We start from the raw sequence: 27,088 nt of genomic DNA, 5'->3' as shown, positions 1-27,088 counted from the left end.
ATATCTAGAAAACTTAGAAATTCACATTTTCAGTACACCTCAGTCCTACTGATGCCAGATAATTAGTTCTTTGGTACTTATAGTTCCCTAATTATCTCAATAATGACAAATTCTCCAAGGCCAATTCAATGTGAAACTCAAGAAGCTTTAGCTTTAGGTTTCTACTTGCATAGTCCCCATCCAGGCTTTGGGTGGGATCCTGTAATTTTATGTTTGTCTATTTTATATTCTCTTTCCTAAAGAGAGACTCTGAAATTGTATAAGCTAACAGGTCTACAAAATTTAGATCTGTCCCTCCAAATACATTTTAGGTCTGACTTTTCCGGGGAGAGGAAAAGAAAATAATTTAACAAAGAGTAATCTAGTAGCATTAAAAAAAAAAAAAAAAGGAGGAGGGGGAACTTACAGAAAGGACTATTGCTACAGGATAAACCTCTGCAGGCCATTGAAAAATCCTGGAGATCTTCTTAAGGGATGTTTTTCTTATCATACCCATTAAAAATACATAATAATATAACACTTTTAGTTTTCTGATACTTTCTTCTTCTCAAACTAGGTTATTATTCACCTAACACTTTTGGGAATAGTTACCTGATTTCCTATGTGTTAATCTAATCTCAACTGTAACTCTGTGAGTCTAAACCAGACATCCACATACACACATGCACACACATTTTCCTAGGGAAAACAGTGTCAATCAATTGGAAGTCCTGGAAAAAGATGAAAGAACAAAAACAAACAAACAAACAACAACAAAAAAAAAAAAACAAGGAAGAAAGAGGGATAACAGGAACCCTGAACTCTTATGGTACTCTGTAAGCTAATTTACCAGCAAATGCATTGATAATTATTTTCTATCAATTTCTAAAAATATTATTTGATAATTTTGCTTTCAGGAATTGAACCCAACCCTATGAGAGAAAGAATGTAGGGAAAATTGCTCTTCAGCTCTATATTTTCTAAAATGTATTTAAATAATTATTTTGACCATGCAGCTTCATAATAATTAGCTGAATAGAGAATAATGTTTTTGAAAATATAAGCTTTACTTTAATAATTTAAAAATCTTAGAAATATTATTGGAACCTATAAAATATATTGTACATCAGCTAATAATCCAGTTGCCAAATGACCAGTGGCCACTACAGATCACTAGAGCCTTGAGAATCACTCAGAATCTAATCACATATTTAAATGCCCATTAAATTGTGTAATTCCAATTACATGCTATAATATTTGACTATTTTTCTGACTTAAAAAAGATGAATGTCCAATTAATCCAGTCTTCTTTCTGGGCCATAGAACAATTTTGAACAAGAGATGTTAATCCTTGCTTTAAAATTAGTGTCAAAATAGTTTTATTATGCAAATATTCGGCAAGCATATTTTCACTTTCATGGGCATGAAAATTCACATTGGAGCCTTATAATTAAATTAACACATCAAGGGAATCATGCATGAAATTATTGTTTCAAGATAAAAAGTGACTGTATGGGCAAGACTGGTGTCATGATGTCAAAAAATTGTAGTTGAACTATAGCCTCTGAATATCCTTAATACTGTAATGATACGGTTACTTTACATTTTAGGTATCATTTAAAAATAGCACATACCAAGGGCAACTCTAGCCGCAGATGCATCATAATTGATCCAGAAGGACACCCATGAGAGAATCGTAATTAGTATAGAGGGCATGTAAGTCTGGAGAATGAAGTATCCAATGTTTCTCTTCAACCGAAAGCTCAGTGAGAGCCGAGGATAGGCACCTATGGTAAACAGACAAAGATTACACTGGAGAAAAGACATGGCAAACAAAAGAGTTTGCTTTGACCTCCATGATTCAACAACATGCATTTGAAAAGCCCATGAACCACGAGGTGGCCCATGCAATTTGCTTCTATAGAAGAATTGGGAGGGAAGTCTGTTTTAGTCTATAAGAGAATAATGAGGATATTCTTCTAAAGCCAAGCATTCAGCTGAGAACTATCCCTGGGAAAACTTTGGGGAAGTTTTTAGTTTAGAATACAGAATCATGCCATGTATCTTATTGATTATTTAATTAATGACTATTCTCTTCTCCATTTAAATAGGTGAGATTTGGCTCAAGGTTTTACTGGGAAAAATGGCTTTTACCAGTTGTTCCCTCCATCCACCTAGAGCAACACCATACACAGATACTTAAATTACTGATCCTCATCTAAAGACAACTCCGGGCTACCCTGCGAGCTGGAGAGTCACAGAAGCAGGTCCAGTCTTATAGAAGGTAACAGTGTACACTGAGATGCTCTCCTCTGACCACAGACAAGGCATTAAGGAGGGCCTCTGAGAAGCACCTTGCCCACTTTCTTGTAAGTGAATTCTAGTGCTAATCTGTTGTATGTGTCCTACTTAGTACACTTTTGGAACTCCACCATCACAGAGTAAGAAAATTGCCCACTGATTATACTGCATTTTGTCTTAAATTTGCCTTCTCTGTTTTATTTTGCTTTTCTTAGAACAAAGCAAGGGTAGGCTCCATTTCCTCCTGTCCACTTTATCAGAACCAAACCTCCTAGTTCCTGATCTAAATTCTAATGAAGCAGCTGGCAGGTCAACCAGTGAAAACTCAATGACCTTCTCTAATCACCAACTTCCTTGCCTCTTTCCCTCCCATCCTCACTGATGGATGGTCCTCCTTTCCTGAGATTGCTGTACCTTGCTTCTCATGACCTCCTTCTATTCCAAGGCTGACAAGCTCCTATTCTCCTCCTGCACCCAAGTATACGCATCTTCCAGACTTCATTCCATGTCTTCTGTTTTTGTCACCATATTCTTTTCTTTAGATGCCTGATTTACTCATATGACTATTAATTCTATGTCAAAGATGAAGACTTTCATCTCCAGGCTTCTACTTTGGCATCAACTATTTTCAGCCAGAATTATATAAAGGAGAAAAGAAGTCATCTAAGAGACTTAGCACCTAAAGGCTGATGATTTGTAAAGTTTCCTCCAGTCGTTTTTGTGTGCTTGTAGAATTTCTTTTACATAGCTCTCTGATCAAATGCATATTGCATACTGTCATCAGAGCACAAACATTTTCATACTTACTTCAAATTATTTGTAAACACAATTTAAAAATCTTCCAAATTTTGCTTCAAATATATACATATGTACTCTAGTTTATAAATACATTTTCCTGAATGCTACAAATTTAGGTTATTTCCATTTTTACAAAACTATAAATAATATTCTTAAGATTATCCCTGTGTAGAGTCCTTTTTCTGTATTTGGACTTACTTCCTTAGGATGGATATGCCAAAAGAGGAATTGCTGGGCCAATGTTTAGGCTTCTGACAATTATTGCCAAATTACTTTGCCAAAGAATCATATCAGTATACACACCACTATAGGAACTTTATAAAACTGTCTATTTCACCTTGTAAACACTACAATGTTCCATAATATTTCTTAAAAATAACTTTTGCTAATTTCTTTGGGAAAAATTGTCCTTTCCAATCACTTTCTTTAACTGCATACTTCCTAAATGTCTTTCCTCTGCTTTTAAGCTCATAAATAATCTGATTATACTATTTATTCATTTTTCTCATTTTTTTGTTCCTCTTATTGTTTTCACTTATTCATTTAAGTTCTTTTGATACCAGCCCTTGTGTTTATTGTCTACAAGCATTTTCTCAGTTGTTTGCTTTAAAACTTATAATGGATTTGAGTGGGGGACATATAAATACTTTAATTTTTTGTATATAGAATTTATCCATTCCACTTTTTTCCTTGTTATTTTAAAAACTTGTTGTTAAGGCTTAGGTAAGTTCACAATAGAAGCTTAACCACAAACCTACTTTTAAGGTTGGAATTATTTTAGTGTTCAGTATCAAGTGTACATGTACATTGATTTTTATTCCACAAATAGCCTACCAATCCTCCCAATTCCATCAATGGAATAAAGCTTCCACTGACACAGGTTTGATAGATTCTATTATTGTTATAAAACAACGTATATATGGCTCATTGGCATAATGTGCCATTGAGCTGGCTCAGAACCTCACTGTAGGCTTTCCCATCTCCAAATCCTTGGCCCTAAGCTCCATCCACACATTCCTGAAGCACAGCCTGGAACTCGCTGTCAACCCATACTCCAAATCTTCTATAGTTCACTGCTTTCTACGAAGGTCCAAACACACATGTGGGTATTTTAGTTTCTCCAAAATGTTTCCCAGATTAACTTCAGCTTCCACTATATCTCTTCATTAAGCAGATGATTTTCTAGCCCAAAGAATGTCCTCACTGCCTCAAAATAATTGTCCATATTTCCTGCCCCTTCTGATTCACACACACTTTTTCCTCCTTATGAAATGCCCTTCCTTCTCCATACTCCAAAGTCTTGGTCAAATGCCGTATCTTCTATGAGTCCTTTCTTCTTTCCTCCAAGTGAAAGTCATTACCTTCCTGAGTCATTTTCTTTTTCATTAAAATTATTACTATTTAGCAAGGTAAAATCTTCCTTAATCAGTTGTACAGTCCCCAAGGCAGAGTTTGTGAATTGATGTATTTTTCATATACTGTGATGCTTATGTAAATTTCTGAACTATCATAGGTTATCAACAAATACATTTGTATGCATGAAAATAGAAGCCTTTGGTTTATTTACATGACTTTCTAGCAAGTGTAATACTCAAAACATTCGATACCTTTATTGAATCTTAGTTTGAAATGTCATAGCAACTTCAATATCTTTATTGAAGTAACTTCAGTGTTGGCTCTTAGTTTTCAATTTCATGACAATCTCATGCTTTACTTTTCACTTGTCATTTGCTTCTCTTGTTTCAGATATGTCTCACTATAGCCACTATACTTAAACAATAGTTTCCGTATCCATTATGATAGGTTGGCTTATGTTGCAGTAACAAAAGGATCCCCAGATCTCCGTAGCAGACAATAAGGATTTTTTTCTTGTGTTACATATCTGCTTAGTTCTGTATCTGGAGCACTGCTGGATATTGTGAGAGAAGTGCTACACTCAATGGGCCTCACATTTCCTTGTCTTACAGTAATCTTTATGTCACTGGAGAACAGTTTAGTCCCCTCCCAGGGGAGAGCAGCAAATATTTTTTGAGTAAAAATTTAATCTACCATGTTCCTCAACTTTCCATTTTCAAATCAACTTTCTTGATATTTCCCAAAGTATACTGTCTTCAGGAAAACCATTCCCATCAGAGGCAAATATCTATACCTAAGTAATGAAGTATGACTGAGGCTGTTGGGAATTCTTGTCCCCTATAACATGGAGGCCAATGACATGAATACATAGTCAAACATTCAGAAGATCTCAAGGAAAGAAATACTAATCTGATTTCCAAAAAACCTGAATCTCTGAAAATTTGCCAAGATATAACACAGAACTTAGAATAACACAGAATTCATAATACTGAACTAGAAAATTAAGAAACATACCATTTTCTTATGTATTTGTTCAGTAAATATATTCTACTTATTGAAATTGAAGTATCACTTCAAATCAAAACAACTTTTAGGCATTCACCATATGCCCCATCCATTCTAGTTTCATAATTCTAGACTTGGGAATGGTGAATAGAATAGACAACACAGATGAAAAAGAAGAGAGTCTACATTCTCAACTAGCTCCAATTAATCCATGTCAGGCCCATACAGACTGACCTTGGTAAAACAGAGGTAGGAACCATGGTGGAGATACAAAAAATATTTTAGAGCATGAGATTTGGTCATACAAGAGAGGTTTCATGGCATCTGAAGTGAGACACTATTCCTGGTTGAATAATTTTTTTTTTTTTTTTCAAGCAAGGAAGCAGGAAAGCCTTCAAGACTGGGCCAAATGAAGAAAAGCCTTTCAATATGCCATGAGAAAGAGACCTCAGAGTGTTAATAAATGCAAGAATTCTCAGAGGTATTGAGACATGTTCTAGGCCAAGACCTTTGCCATTTGATATGCATCCTAAAGAACACACAGAAGTCTTGTGTAGCTCTATTAGATAAAGTCCTTACACTGCAGGGCAAATGCCATGATGTATGCTATATCTATGGGAAAATTCCCCACATGATCATAGCTAGTGGTTAATAAAGTTGAGAAGTAGTGAGTCAGCTACATCAAGATATAGCCTTCAAAACAGCAATAGAAGCTTAAAAATTACAACAGAAAGGCACAGAAGCCCTAAAGCCTGTGTGCCAATGCAGATGTGGTCAGGTTCCCAGTAGGTGCTGAGCCAACAGATAGAGGAACAGTCCCTGAACACAAGTGCATTGTTCCAATTCCTTGGCAAAATTATCTATTGAAGATGCTGATCTCAACCTTTTCTCCCTAGATGCACCTAAAGTTATACCAAAACAAGGCTCTGGATATTTAGTCTAGCCTAAATTAATATTGCTCTCTAAAGCATTAATATTGCTGAGGAACTCATAAAAAATGTGGACAGAGTATCGTGTCACCTTTGTGGAGAGAGAGATCCACTCAAATGTGTCCATAAAGTAATAAACTATTTTAGCAACTGCAGCAGAGCTGACCTATACACATGTGCCTCTCCCTCTTTAAGGTGGCCACTGTGAGGGGGCTCTCCCTCCATTGACTGAGAAGCTTTGTGAGCTCTCAGTGATGCTCTTGGGTTTTCGTCAGCACGGTCTTTCTCAACATGCTGTCTCATTCATTTATAATCTACTTTTTCATGTTATAATTCAAAATAGAGTTAGTAATTCTCTTGTTCTCATTATGAGTCCCCTTAATTATTTTATGTTCAAAAAAACCCATGAAGGGAAGGATATATATGAAATAGGAAGGAAAGAAAGAAGAAAAACAGGACTGGAGCTCAAAAAAATTGTTTTCAGGTTGTTTCAATAGGCAATGATTCTTCTTCTGAGTCTCCACAATAAAACCAGAATGCTGTATCACATGACTATGGAGCAAAGAGTGGGGGTGTCTAAAGGATCTAGTTTCAGCCTCATGGTTTGTTTGGACTATTCCTTTCGGAAGCTGACTGTCCTAATAGACCCTTAGTTTTCTTGTACTGAAATAAGGCAAGGATATCACAAGTGAAAAAAAAAAGATGTTATACTTCATCAGAATTATAGACTATTAATCTGCAAAAGAAACCATCAAGGAAATAAAAAGATGACACACAGAATGGAAGAAAATATTTGCAAATCATATATCTGATATGGATCTCGTATCTAGAATATATAAAGAAGGCTTATAAAAAAATACAATCCAACTTAAAAATGGACAAAGGACTTGAATAAACATTTCTCCAAAGAGTAAATTGTCCAATAAGAATATAAAAACATATTATTACTTATTAGGGGAAAGGCAAATCAAAACCACAATGAGATACCACTTTACACTAGGATGTCTATAATCAAAAAGATAGATATAGAAATACTATACTATCTGGTGATTCCACTACTCAGCATTTACCCAAAGAATACAAAAATATTAATTCAAAAAGATATATGAACCCCTGTGCAACATTATTTACAATGACCAAATTATGAAAGTAACCTAAATGTCCTTTGATAGATGAATGGATAAAGAAGACATGGTTTGTACATACACTAGAATATTACCCAGCATTAAAAAATAATAAATCTTGGGGCACCTGGGTGGCTCAGTCGTTAAGCGTCTGCCTTCAAAAGGTCATGATCCCAGGGTCCTGGGATCGAGCCCCACATCCAGCTCCCTGCTTGGTGGGGGGCCTGCTTCTCCCTCTCCCACTCCCCTTGCTCGTGTTCCCTCTCTTGCTGTCTCTCTCTGTCAAATAAATAAATAAAATCTTAAAAAAAAAAGATCTTCCCGTTTGTGACAACATGGATGGACTTAGATGGTATTATGCCAAGTGAAATAAGTCAGACAAATAAAGACAAATACTGTATGATTTCACTTAGATGTGGTATTTTGTTGGCTCAGTTGGTTAAGCGTCTGCTTTTGCCTCGGGCTGTGATATGGACCTGGGATTGAACCCCACATTGGGCTCTTGGATCAGCAGGGAGTGTGCTTCTCCCTCTACCTCTCTCCGCAGCTCATGCTCTCTCTCTCTCAAATAAGTAAAATCTTAAAAAAAAAAAATGAATAAACAAATAAACAGTGCAGAAACAGATCCATAAATACAGAAAACAAGCTGGTGGTTGCCAGAGGGGGAAAATGTGGTGGATGGGCAAAATGGATGAAGGGGAGTGAGAGATACAGGCTCCCAGTTATGGGATGAATAAATAGTGGGGATGAAAGGTTCAGCATAGGAAATATAGTCAATGGTATTGAAACAGTTGTACGGTGACAGATGGGAGCTACACATGTGGTGAGCATAGTATAATGTATTGAGCTGTGGAATCACTATGTTGTGCACCTGAAATTAATGTAACATTGTGTGTCAACTATATTTTAATTTTTTAAAAGACAATAACAAGTGTTGGTGAGGATGTGGAGAAATTAGGATCTTCATGTACTTTTTGTGGGAATATGTGGGAATATCAAATGGTGACATCACTTTGGAAAAGAGTATGGCAATTCTTTAAAAGAGTTAAACTTGGCTAATTACCATATGATCCCTCAATTCCAATCCTAATGAATTGGCTATGAGAAATGAAAACTTATCTACAGAAAAGCTTGTACATGAATATTCAGAGCAACCTTATTCTTAATACCCCAAAGGTAGAAACAGCTCAGTGTTCATCAACTGATGAAAGATTAAATGAAATATGATATATTCATACAATGGAATGTTATTCAGCAATAAAAAGAAATGAAATGTTGATACATGACACAACATGGATGAACCTTGAAAACATCACGTTAAATGAAAGAAGCCAATCACAAAAGGATCACGTAGTATATGATTCTATTTATATAAAGTACGTAGAATAGGCAAATACACAGAAGCAGAAATTAGATTAGTGATTGCCCAGGATTAGAGGAAGTGTGTTGGGGGAAATGGGAGTGTCTGCTGGTGGGTACAGGGTTTCTTTTTGGGTTGATAAAAATGTTCTAAAACTGAACAGTAATGATTATACAACTATCTAAATACACTAAAACTACTGAATTGTATAATTTAAATGGATGAACTGTATGTATCTAAATTGTACTTTGGTAAATCTGTTATAAAGAAAATAGAATACCTACTATGTATATTTTACTGGAAATTAAATGGCTTAATTTATATCAGGTAAAAAACATACCACCTGGCCCAAAATACACATTCAATAAACACATGTTGCTTCTTCATTTCCTTTTCTTCCTCTATGATGCATTCTGTGTTCAGGATTCTATAATCTAAGAGTTTTTACCATTGAGCATTTTTCAAAAAAATTGTACTAGAGGTTTAAATATAATTCCAGAAGATAAAGGTAGTCAAGAATTATTTTTACAAAGGAGATGTGGGGCAATGAATTTCTGAAGAAATCTGGCTTCTGTAGTAGGACATGTTTCATAGGTCAGGAGCCCTTAAAGGAAAATGATTTCGTAACAACAAGATGTGATAGCTAAGCTCTCATTTAGCACTGAGAGTAAGCTTGCTCTGGGCCCATGATTTTGGATGAAGGATTGGCGTCTGGTTAGGAAACACAGATGAATTGTCTCTTAGGATCCTTCTAACAAAAATAAATGGGGAAAAAGAATGGAAATTTGTCTGTAGAATTTAAGGTTAAATTATAAATAAGATAAAGATGATAATTCCTTCTTTTAACATTTCATATAATACTCTCTCTAGACCTATAGTAGATGTTATTTATAGACCCAATGGAAATTACTTGATCACAGGAATTTAGTTTACTAAAAGCATGGAGTTCACGAATGGACTTTAGAGAAAATTAAATGACTGTATTAAAAGTGTGATATGCATACTTTAAAAACACTTGTAATTTGTCATAATGATTAATGAAAAGCAAAATAGTATTTTGAAAATTGATTTTTGAAAGATAGAAAATTCACATATCTTAACAGAAATGTTTCATTATCATTCAATTTGGGATCCTTCTCTTTTTCTTTCTTCTAATCTTGGCAGAAGTATTTTAAAATAAAGCCAGAAGATATCAGTCCAAATGTATCCCAGGAAAAAAAGGGAAGAGAAATAAAAACATCAGGTAGTTAAATCAGCATATTAAATAATGTGTTTTTCATATATCTAACAAAAGTTTCAGTCTTTTAGCTCATACAAAACAAAAAGTTAGAAGTAAATTTCAGATCTGACAAAAAAAAAAAATACATCCCAAATTTTGCTTGTCAGCAGAATATACATTCAAGACCAATACAAAAGATGAAGTCTCAATCTGGTGATTCAGTGCCGAGTGATATTTAAGGAGCTCTTTGATTATTAGCTGGATATATTTATTGAAATCAATTTAATGCAATGTTTCTTTTAACCTGATTCCCTTACCAACTGCTATTCAAGTGCTTTGCTTATTATTTTTTTTTTCTCACAGTTTTTTATTGTTACAAACAAGAGCTCAGATCTCCTTTCAGCTTTAAAGGACTTGGATGAGTGTTTCCTCTATATAATGTTATTGGAAAAATACAGAATTATATTTTCCAAAATGTGACTGCAAAGTGTATCCTAATTTTTTTTCTCTTTTACTCTCATGTATTAATAGTCCAAACTAAGTAAGAATTAAATATTGAAACAAGTGTACTTTTTTCCTGAAAAAATAAAGAGGGGTAGGAAAAAAAACAGACAAACAATGGTATTTAATTACTGTAGAATAGGTAACACTTCCACTGGAAACAACTAGAAGAAAATGGACAAAATTTAAATACATCTCCCTGAAGACACTGGAGAAATAGCAAGCCAGTGAAAATCTTGGCCAAGATCTGTGAGAAAAAAGAAACTGAGAGAGGTGAGCCCCATTTCAGGTAGCTGAAACATGTACTTTTAGAAGGGAAAATGAGAAGCTAAGCAGGACATTTGACAGAGTCATGGACTAAAAGAGAGATACTAGGGACAGAGAACATCAAATAGGGATTCCAAAGAGCTGTGTCCAAGAAACAAAGATAAACCAGAAGGATTAACACATACACAAGGACAGGATCTGAACTCGGAATTACCTGTCCTGGATTGTTAATGTCTCTAGCCGCCTGACAGAGGTAAGCATAGATCCTCTCTGAGGAAAGAGGACATCATCATACACTTGGAATTATGTCCACAATTTCCCCATGGATAGTAATAACCGATTAAACATAAAGAGAAAACTGTTGGACTGAAAGATAAGTGAGAAGAAAATTCCAGAGTGAATCATGAAGAGAAAATAAAATGAAAACTTCCAAAAGGGAAAGGGAGATATATAGATGATATGGGGGGAAATCCAATGTTGGAGTTGTAAAATTGGAATAATTAAAATTGGAATCCTAGAAGAAAAATGGAGGAGAGAATAGGGCAAAGGTAATTGCTGAGGGTGCTCCAGAAGTGTTAGGAGACCTCAAGCCAAAGAATCAGGAAGATCTACAACCTCCAGTTACAGAGAAAACAGTATCTTGGTACATCATAAATACCAATGAAATTTAAAAAAAAAAAAAAAAGTGGAAAAAAACCCATAAAAATTTCCTAGAAAGAAAAGAAAAACAGATTAATTTGAAAGCATCAACTAGATCAATAAGAGTCTTCTCGATAGAAAGAATGGAAGCCAGACACAATGAAATACTATTTTCAAGCAGAAAAAGAAATGCCAACCTGAATTTCTAGAACCATCATACAAGAATATATGACATAAGGTCATAAACAGTTAAAAAAAAAAAAAAAACTAAAAGAAATTTGTGACCAAGAGACTCAGAGTAAAGAAAATACTTTTTAAAATGTTTTTCAGGGAAAAAAAAAGTTATTTGGGCAGAGTGACTTGGAGATAAAAGAAAGAATGAATAACAAAGAAAAGAGGACATTTATAATTATATCTAAGTGAACATTTAACAACAATAATAGCATTATACAGGCTTGTAAATGTGTATAAAATTATAATATGTAATGATAATAGCATATATAAGTCAGAATGAGGAAATGGTGAGTTAAGATGCACAAAGGTCTCTGCAGTGTTTGGGAGAGGTAAAAAGACCATTTCACACAAATTATCAGAATTAACAAATACTTTTAGCAAGGTTGTTCAATAAGAAATCATTGTGTTCTTATATATTAGCAACAAACAAGAAATAATGTTAAAAATTTTTATCATCTCTAATCACATCAGAAAATATCAAACATCTATCAAAGATGCACTAAACTTCTATTCAGAAAACCCTAAAATGTTATTACTACAAATTAAAGACTACCTATATAAATGGAGATAAAATATATCGAATTGGAAAAATTACAACAATGTGCCTTTTCACCAAATCAACTAAAGCATTCTCATAAAAAGCCAAACCATTTTCTAGGTGAAAATTAGTGATCTGTTTATAAAAATTATAGGGAAATATAAAGGGTCCCAAATAATCAAGCCAACAGTAAATAAAGAGTAAACAGGAAAGCTGATAGTGAAGAGTAAATAAAGTACCTGCTCTACTTAAAGCTACACTAGTTAACACTGTGCGACAAGGGGTACAAAGATGGATGAATAAACACACGGTACAGAATATACAGTCCCAAAGCAGATCTATGCACATACAAACAATTTATGACAAATGTGTTGCTGCAAAGCCACGGAGCTATGGAAAATAAAACCGACCCATACTTCATGCCATTCACAAAAGTCAGGTGGACCGTAGGTCTCAATGTAAAAAAGCACATTTTTGTAACATACTGTAATGTATAACAAACTTGCACCTGAAATGTATAAATAATTCAAATAAGTTAATGACAGATAATTAACAAAAGAGACTTGTACAAGTCGTTCACAAAAGAGGATCTCCAAATAACCAATAGGCAAGGTGTGCAATCTCACTAGTACTCAGAAAAATGGAAGTTCTATTTATTTTATTTATTTTAAATTTTTATTTATTTATTTGACAGAGAGATAGAAAGTGCATAAGCAGGCAGAGCGGCAGGCAGAGAGAGAGGGAGAAGCAGGTTCTCCTCTGAGCAGGGAGCCTGATGTGGGGCTCGATGTGGGTTGGGCTTGATCCCAGGACGATGGGATCATGACCTGAACTGAAGGCAGCCGCTTAACTGACTAAGCCACCTGGGTGCCCCAACATGGAAGTTTTAAAAGCACAAAATATCACCCAACACCCAGCAGCTGACTTCCATGGGAAATGCTAGCAAGGTTGCTGGACTAAAGGAACACTCATGCATTACTGGTATGAAAGTGAATTGGAAAAAACACTTTGGAAAAGAGCTTGGCATAATCATTAATGTTCACAGTTACACGTCCAGGTATACACTGAACATCTGTGTGTGCATATACTCACACACACACAAAAAAAGTACAAGACTGCACATAGTAGCATTAGTCACAAACCTACATCTGCAGTACAGTGGATAAACAAAATGTGGTATACTTGCACAGCAGTATAGCAATGAAAACAAATGCACAACAGTGACATGGATGGATTTCATAAACATTATGTTCAGTTAAAGAAGGGAGTTGCAAATTAATTCAAACTGTATTATCCCATTAAATAAGGTCCAAACACACAAAATTAATTATACTGTGACAAGACATTGGTTTCCTTTGAGAAAAGGAGGGAGGTGAGGAAATGAGAAGTCTTAGTGAGAATTTTAGGGTTTACTTTTTGACCTAATTGCAGTTATAAGATTGTTCACTTTCTTTTTAAAAATAGAGCTACCTAATGACCCAGCAATTGCACTACTGGGTATTTACCCTAAAGATACAAATGTAGTGATCCGAAGGGGCACGTGCACCCAAATGTTTATAGCAGCAATGTCCACAATAGCCAAACTATGGAAAAAACCTAGTGCCCATCAACAGATGAACAGATAAAGAAGATGTGGTATATACATATATACAATGGAATACTATGCAGCCATCATTTCTTTCATCATAATTTCTTTCATCAAAAGAAATGAAATCTTGCCTTTTGCGATGACGTGGATGGAACTAGAGGGTATCATGCTGAGCAAATTAAGTCAATCAGAGGGGGGAGGAGTCAAGATGGCGGAGAAGTAGCAGGCTGAGACTACTTCAGGTAGCAGGAGATCAGCTAGATAGCTTATATAAGATTGCAAACACCTACAAATCCAATGGGAGATCCAAGAGAAGAACAGCAATTCTAGAAACAGAAAATCAACCACTTTCTGAAAGGTAGGACTGGCGGAGAAGTGAATCCAAAGCAACGGGAAGACAGACCGCGGGGGTAGGGGCCGGCTCCCGGCAAGCGGCAGAGCAACGGAGCACAAAATCAGGACTTTTAAAAGTCTGTTCTGCCGGGGGACATCGCTCCAGAGGCTAAACCGGGGTGAAGCGCACGCGGGGTCAGCGTGACCTCAGGTCCCACAAGGTCACAGAAGGATCGGGGGTGTCTGAGTGTCGCAGAGCTTACAGGTGTTAGAACGGGGAAGCCGGCTACAGAGACAGAGTCGAGGAGTGAGCTCTAAGCTCGGGGTTACCTTGAACCGCTCGCAGGCTCAGTCAGCTCGGAGCGCGGCTGGAGGCCAGGGTGACGGGAGCAATTGGGCGCTGTTCTAGGAGGGCGCACTGAGGAGTGGGGCCCCAGACTCTCGGCTCCTCTGGGCCAGAGACTGGGAGGCTGCCATTTTCATTCCTGTCCTCCGGAACTCTACGGAAAGCGCTCAGGGAACAAAAGCTCCCGAAAGCAAACCTGAGCAGATTACTCAGCCCAGCCCCTGGTAAGGGCGGTGCAACTACGCCTGGGGCAAAGACACTTGAGCATCACTACAACAGGCCCCTCCCCCAGAAGATCAACAAGAAACCCAGCCAGGACCAAGTTCACCTACCAAGGAGTGCAGTTTCAATACCAAGGAGAGCAGCGGAATTTCAGAGGAGGAGAAAGCAAAGCACGGAACTCATGGCTTTCTCCCCATGATTCTTTAGCCTTGCAGTTAATTTAATTTTTTTTTTCAATTTTTTTTCTCTTCTTCTGCCAAATTTTTTTTAACTTATACCATTTTCTTTTTTAACGTTTTTTAACTAGTTTATCTAATATATATATATTTTTCTTTTTTATATTTTTTCTTTATTCGTTTTCTTTTTTTTAATTGTTTATTCTTCTTCTTTTTTTTTCATTCTGAACCTCTTTTTATCCCCTTTCTCCCCCCTCACGATTTGGGATCTCTTCTGATTTGACTAAAGCATATTTTCCTGGGGTTGTTGCCACACTTTTAGTATTTTACTTGTTCCTTCATATACTCTTATCTGGACAAAATGACAAGGTGGAAAAATTCACCACAAAAAAAAAGAACAAGAGGCAGTACCAAAGGCTAGGGACCTAATCAATACAGACATTGGTAATATGTCAGATCTAGAGTTCAGAATGACGATTCTCAAGGTTCTAGCCGGGCTCGAAAAAGGCATGGAAGATATTAGAGAAACCCTCTGGGGAGATATAAAAGCCCTTTCTGGAGAAATAAAAGAACTAAAATCTAATCAAGTTGAAATAAAAAAAAGCTATTAATGAGGTGCAATCAAAAATGGAGGCTCTCACTGCTAGGATAAATGAAGCAGAAGAAAGAATTAGTGATATAGAAGACCAAATGACAGAGAATAAAGAAGCTGAGCAAAAGAGGGACAAACAGCTACTGGACAACGAGGGCAGAATTCGAGAGATAAGTGACACCTTAAGACGAAACAACATTAGAATAATTGGGATTCCAGAAGAAGAAGAAAGAGAGAGGGGAGCAGAAGGTATACTGGAGAGAATTATTGGAGAGAATTTCCCCAATATGGCAAAGGGAACAAGCATCAAAATCCAGGAGGTTCAGAGAACCCCCCTCAAAATCAATAAGAATAGGTCCACACCCCGTCACCTAACAGTCAAATTTACAAGTCTTAATGACAAAGAGAAAATCCTGAAAGCAGCCCAGGAAAAGAAGTCTGTAACATACAATGGTAAAAATATTAGATTGGCAGCAGACTTATCCACAGAGACCTGGCAGGCCAGAAAGAGCTGGAATGATATATTCAGAGTACTAAAGGAGAAAAACATGCAGCCAAGAATACTATATCCAGCTAGGCTATTATTGAAAATAGAAGGAGAGATTAAAAGCTTCCTGGACAAACAAAAACTGAAAGAATTTGCAAACACCAAACCAGCTCTACAGGAAATATTGAAAGGGGTCGTCTAAGCAAAGAGAGACCCTAAAACTAGTAGATCAGAAAGGAACAGAAACAATATACAGTAACAATCACCTTACAGGCAATACAATGGCATGAAATTCATATCTCTCAATAGTTGCCCTGAATGTTAATGGGCTAAATGCCCCAATCAAAAGACACAGGGTATCAGAATGGATAAAAAAAAAAAAAAACCCATCTATATGTTGCCTACAAGAAACTCATTTTAAACCCGAAGACACCTTCAGATTTAAAGTGAGGGGGTGGAAAAGAATTTACCATGCTAATGGACATCAGAAGAAAGCAGGAGTGGCAATCCTTATATCAGATCAATTAGATTTTAAGCCAGACTATAATAAGAGATGAGGAAGGACACTATGTCATACTCAAAGGATCTGTCCAACAAGAAGATCTAACAATTGTAAATATCTATGCCCCTAACGTGGGAGCAGCCAACTATATAAACCAATTAATAACAAAATCAAAGAAACACATCAACAATCATACAATAATAGTAGGGGACTTTAACACTCCCCTCACTGAAATGGACAGATAATCCAAGCAAAAGATCAACAAGGAAATAAAGGCCTTAAATGACACACTGGACCAGATGGATATCACAGATATATTCAGAACATTTCATCCCAAAGCAACAGAATACACATTCTTCTCTAGTGCCCATGGAACATTCTCCAGAATAGATCACATCCTCGGTCCTAAATCAGGTCTCAACCGGTATCAAAAGATTGGGATCATTCCCTGCATATTTTCAGACCACAATGCTCTGAAGCTAGAACTCAATCACAAGAGGAAATTTGGAAAGAACCCAAATACATGGAGACTAAACAGCATCCTTCTAAAGAATGAATGGGTCAACCAGGAAATTAAAGAAGAATTGAAAAAATTCATGGAAACAAATGATAATGAAAACACAACGGTTCAAAATCTGTGGGACACAACAAAGGCAGTCCTGAGAGGAAAATATATAGCGGTACAAGCCTTTCTCAAGAAACAAGAAAGGTCTCAGGTACACAACCTAACCCTACACCTAAAGGAGCTGAAGAAAGAACAAGAAAGAAACCCTAAACCCAGCAGGAGAAGAGAAATCATAAAGATCAGAGCAGAAATCAATGAAATAGAAACCAAAAAAACAATAGAACAAATCAACGAAACTAGGAGCTGGTTCTTTGAAAGAATTAATAAGATTGATAAACCCCTGGCCAGACTTATCAAAAAGAAAAGAGAAGGGACCCAAATAAATAAAATCATGAATGAAAGAGGAGAGATCACAACTAACACCAAAGAAATACAGACAATCATAAGAACATATTATGAGCAACTCTATGCCAACAAATTTGACAATCTGGAAGAAATGGATGCATTCCTAGAGACATATAAACTACCACAACTGAACCAGGAAGAAATAGAAAGCCTGAACAGACCCATAACCAGTAAGGAGATAGAAACAGTCATCAAAAATCTCCAAATAAACAAAAGCCCAGGGCCAGACGGCTTCCCGGGGGAATTCTACCAAACATTTAAGGGAGAACTAATTCCTATTCTCCTGAAACTGTTCCAAAAAATAGAAATGGAAGGAAAACTTCCAAAATCATTTTATGAGGCCAGCATCACCTTGATCCCAAAACCAGACAAGGATCCCATCAAAAAAGAGAACTACAGACCAATATCCTTGATGAACACAGATGCGAAAATTCTCACCAAAATACTAGCCAATAGGATTCAACAGTACATTAAAAGGATTATTCACCCCGACCAAGTGGGATTTATTCCAGGGCTGCAAGGTTGGTTCAACATCCGCAAATCAATCAATGTGATACAACACATTAATAAAAGAAAGAACAAGAACCATATGATACTCTCCATAGATGCTGAAAAAGCATTTGACAAAGTACAGCATCCCTTCCTGATCAAAACTCTTCAAAGTGTAGGGATAGAGGGCACATACCTCAATATTATCAAAGCCATCTATGAAAAACCCACCACAAATATCATTCTCAATGGAGAAAAACTGAAAGCATTTCCGCTAAGGTCAGGAACACGGCAGGGATGTCCGTTATCACCACTGCTATTTAACATAGTACTAGAAGTCCTAGCCTCAGCAATCAGACAACAAAAAGAAATTAAAGGCATCCAAATCGGCAAAGAAGTAGTCAAACTATCACTCTTCGCAGATGATATGATACTGTATGTGGAAAACCCAAAAGACTCCACTCCAAAACTGCTAGAACTGGTACAGGAATTCAGTAAAGTGTCAGGATATAAAATCAATGCACAGAAATCAGTTGCATTTCTCTACTCCAACAACAAGACAGAAGAAAGAGAAATTAAGGAGTCAATCCCATTTACAATTGCACCCAAAACTATAAGATACCTAGGAATAAACCTATCCAAAGAGACTAAGAATCTACACACAGAAAACTATAAAGTACTCATGAAAGAAATTGAGGAAGACACAAAGAAATGGAAAAATGTTCCACGCTCCTGGATTGGAAGAATAAATATTGTGAAAATGTCTATGCTACCTAAAGCAATCTACACATTCAATGCAATTCCTATCAAAGTACCATCCATTTTTTTCAAAGAAATTGAACAAATAATCCTAAAATTTATATGGAACCAGAAAAGACCGCGAATAGCCAACAGAATATTGAAAAAGAAAGCCAAAGTTGGTGGCATCACAATTCCAGACTTCAAGCTCTACTACAAAGCTGTCATCATCAAGACAGCATGGTACTGGCACAAAAACAGACACATAGATCAATGGAACAGAATAGAGAGCCCAGAAATAGACCCTCAACTCTATGGTCAACTAATCTTCGACAAAGCAGGAAAGAATGTCCAATGGAAAAAAGACAGCCTCTTCAATAAATGGTGTTGGGAAAATTGGACAGCCACATGCAGAAAAATGAAATTGGATCATTTCCTTACACCACACATGAAAATAGACTCAAAATGGATGAAGGACCTCAATGTGAGAAAGGAATCCATCAAAATCCTTGAGGAGAACATAGGCAGCAACCTCTTCGACCTCAGCAGCAGCAACATCTTCCTAGGAACATCACCAAAGGCAAGGGAAGCAAGGGCAAAAATGAACTATTGGGATTTTAACCAGATCAAAAGCTTTTGCACAGCAAAGGAAACAGTTAACAAAACCAAAAGACAACTGACAGAATGGGAGAAGATATTTGCAAATGACATATCAGATAAAGGGCTAGTGTCCAGAATCTATAAGGAACTTAGCAAACTCAACACCCAAAGAACAAATAATCCAATCAAGAAATGGGCCGAAGACATGAACAGACATTTCTGCAAAGAAGACATCCAGATGGCCAACAGACACATGAAAAGTGCTCCATATCACTCGGCATCAGGGAAATACAAATCAAATCCACAATGAGATACCACCTCACACCAGTCAGAATGGCTAAAATTAACAAGTCAGGAAATGACAGATGCTGGCGAGGATGCGGAGAAAGGGGAACCCTCCTACACTGTTGGTGGGAATGCAAGCTGGTGCAACCACTCTGGAAAACAGCATGGATGTTCCTCAAAATGTTGAAAATAGAATTACCCTATGACCCAGCAATTGCACTGCTGGGTATTTACCCTAAAGATACAAACGTAGTGATCCGAAGGGGCACATGCACCCGAATGTTTATAGCAGCAATGTCTACAATAGCTAAACTATGGAAAGAACCTAGATGTCCATCAACAGACGAATGGATAAAGAAGATGTGGTATATATACACAATGGAATACTCTGCAGCCATCAAAAGAAATGAAATCTTGCCATTTGTGACAACGTGGATGGAACTAGAGGGTATCATGCTTAGCGAAATAAGTCAATCGGAGAAAGACAACTATCATATGATCTCCCTGATATGAGGGAGAGGAGATGCAACATGGGGGTTAAGGGGGTAGGAGAAGAGTAAATGAAGCAAGATGGGATTGGGAGGGAGATAAACCATAAGTGACTCTTAATCTCACAAAACAAACTGAGGGTTGCTGGGGGGAGGGGGGTTGGGAGGGGGGGTGGGGTTATTATGGACATTGGGGAGGGTATGTGCTATGGTGAGTGTGGTGAAGTGTGTAAACCTGGCGATTCACAGACCTGTACCCCTGGGGAAAAAAATATATGTTTATAAAAAATAAAAAAAAATGTTAAAAAAAAAAGTCAATCAGAGAAAGACAATTATCATATGATCCACCTGATATGAGAAAGTTGAGAGGCAGGGCACGGAGTTGTGGGGGGTAGGGAAGGAAAAATGAAACAAGATGGGATTGGGAGGGAAAAAAAAACATGAGATTCTTAATCTCACAAAACAAACTGAGGGTTGTTGGGGGATGGGGAGATAGGGATAAGGTGGCTGGGTTATGGACATTGGAGAGGGTATGTGCTAAGGTGAGTGCTGTGAAATGTGTAAGCCTGATGATTCACAGACCTGTACCTCTGGGAAAAATGATATATTATATGTTAATAAAAGAATATTTTAAAAAATTAAAAAAATAATTTCATACAAAGAAAAAAAAAGATTGTTCACTTTCTGATAATTCACTTGGCTCTCATTTATATTTTAAGTATTTTTCTATATGTGCTTACACAGAAAAATTACAAAATCTATATTAAAATAGAAAAGAAAAAATCTATGTCTTCGTATAAAAAAATAAAGCATGGGAAAATTCTAAACATCCCTAGGAATGTCTTGCTTAATTAAGTCTTTTAGAAATCTTTAAAACTGGAGTTTGACAATTTACTTAAAAGTCTCACATATTTTTAATGAATTGGAATTGGTTTTCCCTAAGGACATTCAGTCAGATATTTTTGGCACATCCCAAATACTTCAGTAACACATGTATTTATTATGTTTAAACAGAAATTGGATAAAAAATGAAAATCTTTTATTGAAATTCCTGCTTGAGGGGCACCTGGGTGGCTTAGTGGGTTAAGCCCCTGCCTTTGGCTCAGGTCACAATCTCAGGGCCCTGGGATCTAGCCCCGCATCAGGCTCTCTGCTCAGCAGAGAATATGATGATATAACATTTGCTTTGTTTAATGTTTTTGAGAAAATTTTTCTAGACCACAACTTCAAAGATTTTATTTATTTATTTATCAGAAAGAGAGAGAGAGCACAAGCAGAGGGAGTGGCAGAAAGAGGGAAAAGCAGGCTCCCAGCTGAGCAAGGAGCCAGATGTGGGACTTGATTCCAGGAACCTGGGATCATGACCTGAGCCAAAGGCAGACACTTAACTGACTGAGCCACCCAGGGGTCCCTAGACCCCAACTTTTAAATGATTAAAGATTACCAACCTAGAGATGGTTTAAAAGTTAAGGTCAGTAAAAATTTCTTACATTATTCCTAAAGTCTTATAAAGAAGGCCAATATCTTTTCAGATTTCAATCAAAAAAATTTCAAAAACTAATATGTTTCTACTTACTTTAAAAATACATCTTCAGTATTTTCTGAAATTCTACCATAGATTCCCTACTGTGTCTTACAGAAGTAGATAGCACATTAAATAGAAATACATTGACTATAGTAAATACATGTTTTATTTTAATGGTTAAAGCAGAAAGAAAATACCATTTGGTCTCATATCTAGGTAACAAGTTGCAGGAGGGAGAGGATCCTCCTTGCATTGTTTCTCTTTGTCTCTCTGTATCACTTTTAATCAGCCTCCTTTTTCTTAGAAAACCTTACTCATGCATGTTTTCAGGTTTGCCTCCATCCTACAGATTATAGGTGCCGAAGAATAACCTGAGTACTCACTTTATAAACTATTTTGTTAAACAGTATGAGATCCTGACATTTGCGACAACATGGATGGACCTAGAGGATATAATGCTAAGTAAAGTAAGTCAGAGAGAGAAAAACAAATGCCATATAATTCACCTATATGTGGAATCTAAAAATAAAACAACTGAACAACAACAACAACAACAACAAAACAATGAGGAAACAGACACTTTAAGCACAGACAACAAACTAATGGTTGCCAGAGGAGAAGGGGTCAGTGGATGCACAAAATGGCTGAAGGAGAGTGGGAGGTGCACATTTCCAGTTATGGAATGAAAAAGTCAGAAGAATGAAAGGTACAGCATAGTGAATATAGTCAACAGTATTATAATAGCATTGTAGGGTGACAGATGGCCGCTGCACTTTGTGGTGAGCGTAGAATAATGTATAGTGAGTTGTCAAGTCATTATGATGTACAACATTAACGTGACAATGTGTGTCAACTAGACTTCAATAAAAAAATTAAATAAAACTCTGGATCAAGAAGGAATATTTATTACGGTTCCAGGACTTCCCAAGAAATCCAGTAGATTGAAATAATGAATGACATAAGATAAGCCTAATAAGAATAATTTATTTTCAAGGTGAAGGAGCCTGAATCCCATGCTGCAGGCAAGAGCCAGGCATCAAAGTGTTTGGATCTGGGTAATGGCTTCATGCAAACAATATTGCTCAGCCATGAATCTAGCAGCAAAGTGCCCGTGAACAGGAAGGCAGAGGCACGTTTCTTGTCACCAAAGATTTCTGGGTGTTGGACAAAACAATTTTAGGACCTTGGATTAGGAATTTGGAGGCCTCCAATCCCAACATCAGTTTTTATTTTTTTATTTTCATTTTTTAAAATGATTTTATTTATTTATTTGACAGAGAGAGAGCAAGAGAGGGAGGGAGACAGCAAGAGAGGAAATACATGCAGAGTGAGTTGGAAAGGGAGAAGCAGGCTTCCCGCTGAGCAGGGAGCCCAACATGGACCTCTATCCCAGCATTCTAGTGATATGACTTGAGCCAAAGGCAGATGCTTAATGATTGAGCCACCCAGGTGCCCCCCAATATCAGTTTTTAGAGACCTGCATAAAGCACTGTTCATCAGGAACACATGGCCCGTTAGCATAGGCATGTCAAAGAGAGATGGCACAGATTCTAAAGGTGGGCACTGTGGACATTATTTGTCATCCCAACTATGTACTCACCTGTTTTGTAACAACACTTATAATATTAATATGTAAAAGCGTAGAAAATGATCATTTAAAATAAAGCATAAAAAGACTAGCTTTTAAAATCTTCGTAAAAAAATGTATTATAGGTTCCCATTTCTTGGGAAACTTGGGAATTAATCACTATCCTTTCTAGCTTTACCATGTAAATTTGGTCAAATTATTATTATTATTGAGCTTCTGTTTTCCTAAACTTTAACTTGGGCTAATTTATTTGCCCACTACTGGTCTCAGTGGACATTACTGAAAAATGTTTAAAACAAGGTGCTATAAATTATAATATAGCATGCCGCTGTGGTTAGAAGGTAGAGTAATGTGGTCTTGCTTCATAAAGGGGTTGATTTTCCCAAAAACCATTTGTTGAATCCTGGTAGGAACTGAATAATTACTTGTCAATATGATCTCAGTCATTCCTTTGTTGTCTTTAAAACACACTTATGGAATACAGCTCCCTCTTTCTAGGCAAAGGTGTACTCAATTTCCTCCCAGGTACAATTAAAAAATATATAATTGAATATATAATATCATTATTTTTTTATAATATCTCTTAGAGAAATGACTCATTTGATTACAATTCAGTACATACTCAGAAATGATGGTCCGATTTTCTCTCCTCAGTTCAATAACCATTCAGTTTTCAAACTGCTGACTGGGCTTGGGATGGGGATACAAATATGAATCCAAGACAACACCCACTCTTAAAACCCTCCAATAAGCCATTAGGAGCCCAATAGTCCAGGAGAACAAATTTTCTAATATACAAAGATTTGGTCAGCTGCTAGAGTGTCTATTATCAGACCCCTCAGAATATGCCTCATTCCTGATCCCACATATCTTAGTTAATGAGACCTAATCAGGGCTTAATGTAGATACTATTCTAGGCTTCTTGTTTATACAAGCCATGTAATCCTCTCAAAACCTAACCAAATAGATATTATTATTACTATTATTATTATTATTAAAGATTTTATTTATTTATTTGAGAGAGAGAGAGAGAGAAAGCATAAAAAGGGGGAGGGTCAGAGGGAGAAGCAGACTCCCCTCTGAGTAGGGAACCCTACTCAGAACTCAATCCCAAGACTCCAGGATCATGACCTGAGCTGAAGGCAGTCGCTTAACCAACTGAGTCACTTAGGCGCCTCCAAATAGATATTACTAATATCTCTATTTGCCCTGGGTCACACTGTTTGAAAGTTTCAGTTAGGACTTAGGTTCCAACAGTCTGGCTCCAGTGTCTGTTTTTAAACTCTGTACGTACCTTCGCTTGAACATATTTCATTGAGTTCTGTTACTGTGGCTTGATTCCCGCTAAAAGCTCCTCTACATAATAGACTATGTGACATCATCGGGGGGAACATCACTGAAACATGGAGGTCCAATGAGAAATCCCAGGGGACCAGACTCTCCTTGTTTCTCTCCTTGATGCTGGACCCAGCCCCACTCCTAGTTCATGCCAATTGCTGAGTGAATATTCATAACTTGGTTTTATAGGTGTTCTCTTCCCTGTAGCCTGCAACCGCACGTTACTCTGGGGATGGACTAGCAGGAGGCTCTCTACAAGTTCCCCAAATGGATAGGACAAGGGCAAAGAGGTAAAGCACAAAATTTCACTTCCATGATTCTGAGAATGAACATCTCCTGAAATTTTGCACTCCATATGCCTTACTGGGTTCCTGAAACCAGGCTTGCCTCCATACATTGTCCTGCAGACTCGTCTGGCTGCCCTGTGTTTACCAACAGGCTGAAGGACAGGTGGAAACAATCACAATAAATCCTCATCATGGACTCTGCCTGGTCCAAATAAACCTCCAGAGCATTTGTTCCCTTTCTTGAGAATTCTATCAGGGTACAGAATTCTTTAATCCAGTTGACTGATCAAAATCTCATTAATTCAGAACATTTATGGAAAGGGGAAAAAAAAGTTAGTGTAAAATTTAATTTTAAAATAAATTTTAAGCAACATGACGTGCCAATTTTCATGAACAGGTCAATTAGAATAACTTAAACTGCAACTTTTTAAATAAAGTTATTATTGAAGTGTAGTTGACTTACGATATAAACCTCTTTGAAGGTTAGGAGGTTTGTAGCTGACTGATATGGAACTCTTGGCTTATAACTTGCCAGAACTTGGTAGGTGCTAGGAAGAAGACATTGCACTACATTCTGATGGGCTGATGGCTCTATGCATAGTTTAAATATTATCCCCCACACCTGTAGTATCTATTTTTCCAGATATGTTTGAGATATTTTCTACCATATAAATACTTCAAAGAAGTATTTATGCAGAAAAAGACTGCACTTATAAAAGAGTTGTCCCTGAGTGGTTCTGTGGTAGAGGATTCAGGAAAGCCATTCTAACTGGTTGCAATTTCCTACGGAAACACTGCGTCCTCCACACACACTTCATCCAGCTTTCTGATGAAGTTGCCTGAAAATGCAGTTAAGAGATCCTCATGGCTGCATACTAAGGGCCACAACAACAATTTTCAAGACCCAAGGCAGGCACCGGCATTTAATTCCACCAAGAGAAAACTACCCTTGTGTTTGGAGCAGACCTTTTACTCATATCACCTGGAGCATGGGAGTTTGAATCCTGATGCTAAAAGCAGAAAAATCATTTTATACAGTTCATCACAGGATAAGTTTCTTGGTTGTAGAAACCAGAAATCATAAGCCCATGTACTTGCTGGATCTTACTTCTCTAGATGAGTGCCTCTAGAGATTTACAGGGATATTTGTAGCACCTCTTGCAACAAAGGATTAAGTGGCATTGCATCAAAATGGACCTGACTGGTGTCTTAAACATTCAGGCTTTTGTCTATACTTGGCATGTCCCAGTGGTTCTTAGAGGCTGGGGTGGAGAGGAGGGAAGTCAACACTTGAATCATCGTTCATTTATGCAGGGACTTTTGCAGCATGCCTAGGATATTGAGGCGTTACACAAGGTGGGGAAGGAGTTGGGGGTAAACCACGACAAGGACAGATCCCTCCTAATGGAGATGTACTTTTGAAGAGAGGCACAGCAGAGCTAGAAAAAGATCAGTGCAGTCCATGGGAATGCAGAGTAGCCACTTAACTGAACCTGGGTTAGCAGTGTAGATGTGTAGGCCAGGATCAAAAAGCCTTCCCAGAGGAAATGACATCGAGATTAAGCTAAAGAATGAGTTGGAGGTGACCAGGTGAAGGGGAAGCAGGTGACTGTGGGTCACAGGCATTCCAGTCAGAGGCAACAGGTAGAGAGAACAGACCTTCCTTGAGCTTCATGAATGCCCTCACAGGACTAAAGCTAACTGCGACCTACTTGTCATGTTCAACCTATATCAACAGGAAAAAGCCAAGACGGGAGGTTCCAGCTCTGCCTCTATTTAGCATTTTCAACCCAGGGTTTGTGGTCTTTATAATACTTGACAATTTACAAAGCACTTTTATTTATTGTCTCAATCATAGTATATGGCACTCAGCAGGAATGCAAAGATAGCAAGAAAGTACTGCACAAATTAAAATGCAAATAATTGTACTTTAATAAAGCCTCAGAAGGACGGACAGGAGAGCAGAACATACCTTCTGAGTCTTTAGATGGTTGAGATGAAAATGACAATGGAACCAAGGCCAGGGCAACCTTAACCAGATAGTATTAAGAGAGGATGATCTTGTTTCAATACGCATCACTAACTGAGGGTGTGGCAACTTCTTGGACCACCAAAACTGACTGCTACCCCAGAAGTGAGGAGAAAGTCTCTTACTTCTGGAGGGGAATAGCACCACTTCCTCAGATCTTCCTCCTCCTCCTTCTTCTTCCCTCCCTTCCTCTCTTCCTCTTTTCTTTCCTTTCCTCCTTCCTTCTTGTTTGCCTCCAAGGCCATCAATGGCCTT

General features: G+C 37.2%; 1 protein-coding gene across 2 annotated transcripts in view; it reads right to left on the bottom strand.

Moving 5' to 3' along the window:
* GABRB3 (gamma-aminobutyric acid type A receptor subunit beta3) overlaps positions 1 to 27,088 on the bottom strand; it is a 220,474-nt gene that overhangs the window by 14,916 nt on the left and 178,470 nt on the right. For both annotated transcript variants that reach the window (XM_032843092.1, XM_032843091.1), the window contains exon 7: positions 1,614 to 1,766. In XM_032843092.1, coding sequence (XP_032698983.1) covers positions 1,614 to 1,766 — 153 coding nt within the window. The remainder of the gene's footprint in view (positions 1 to 1,613; positions 1,767 to 27,088) is intronic.

Source organism: Lontra canadensis, unplaced genomic scaffold (genome assembly GCF_010015895.1).
Source record: "Lontra canadensis isolate GAN:19392208 unplaced genomic scaffold, GSC_riverotter_1.0 scaffold135, whole genome shotgun sequence".
Taxonomy (NCBI): domain Eukaryota; kingdom Metazoa; phylum Chordata; class Mammalia; order Carnivora; family Mustelidae; genus Lontra; species Lontra canadensis.
The sequence above is the reverse complement of the archived record's forward strand: the minus strand, read 5'-3'. Positions and strand labels throughout refer to the sequence as shown.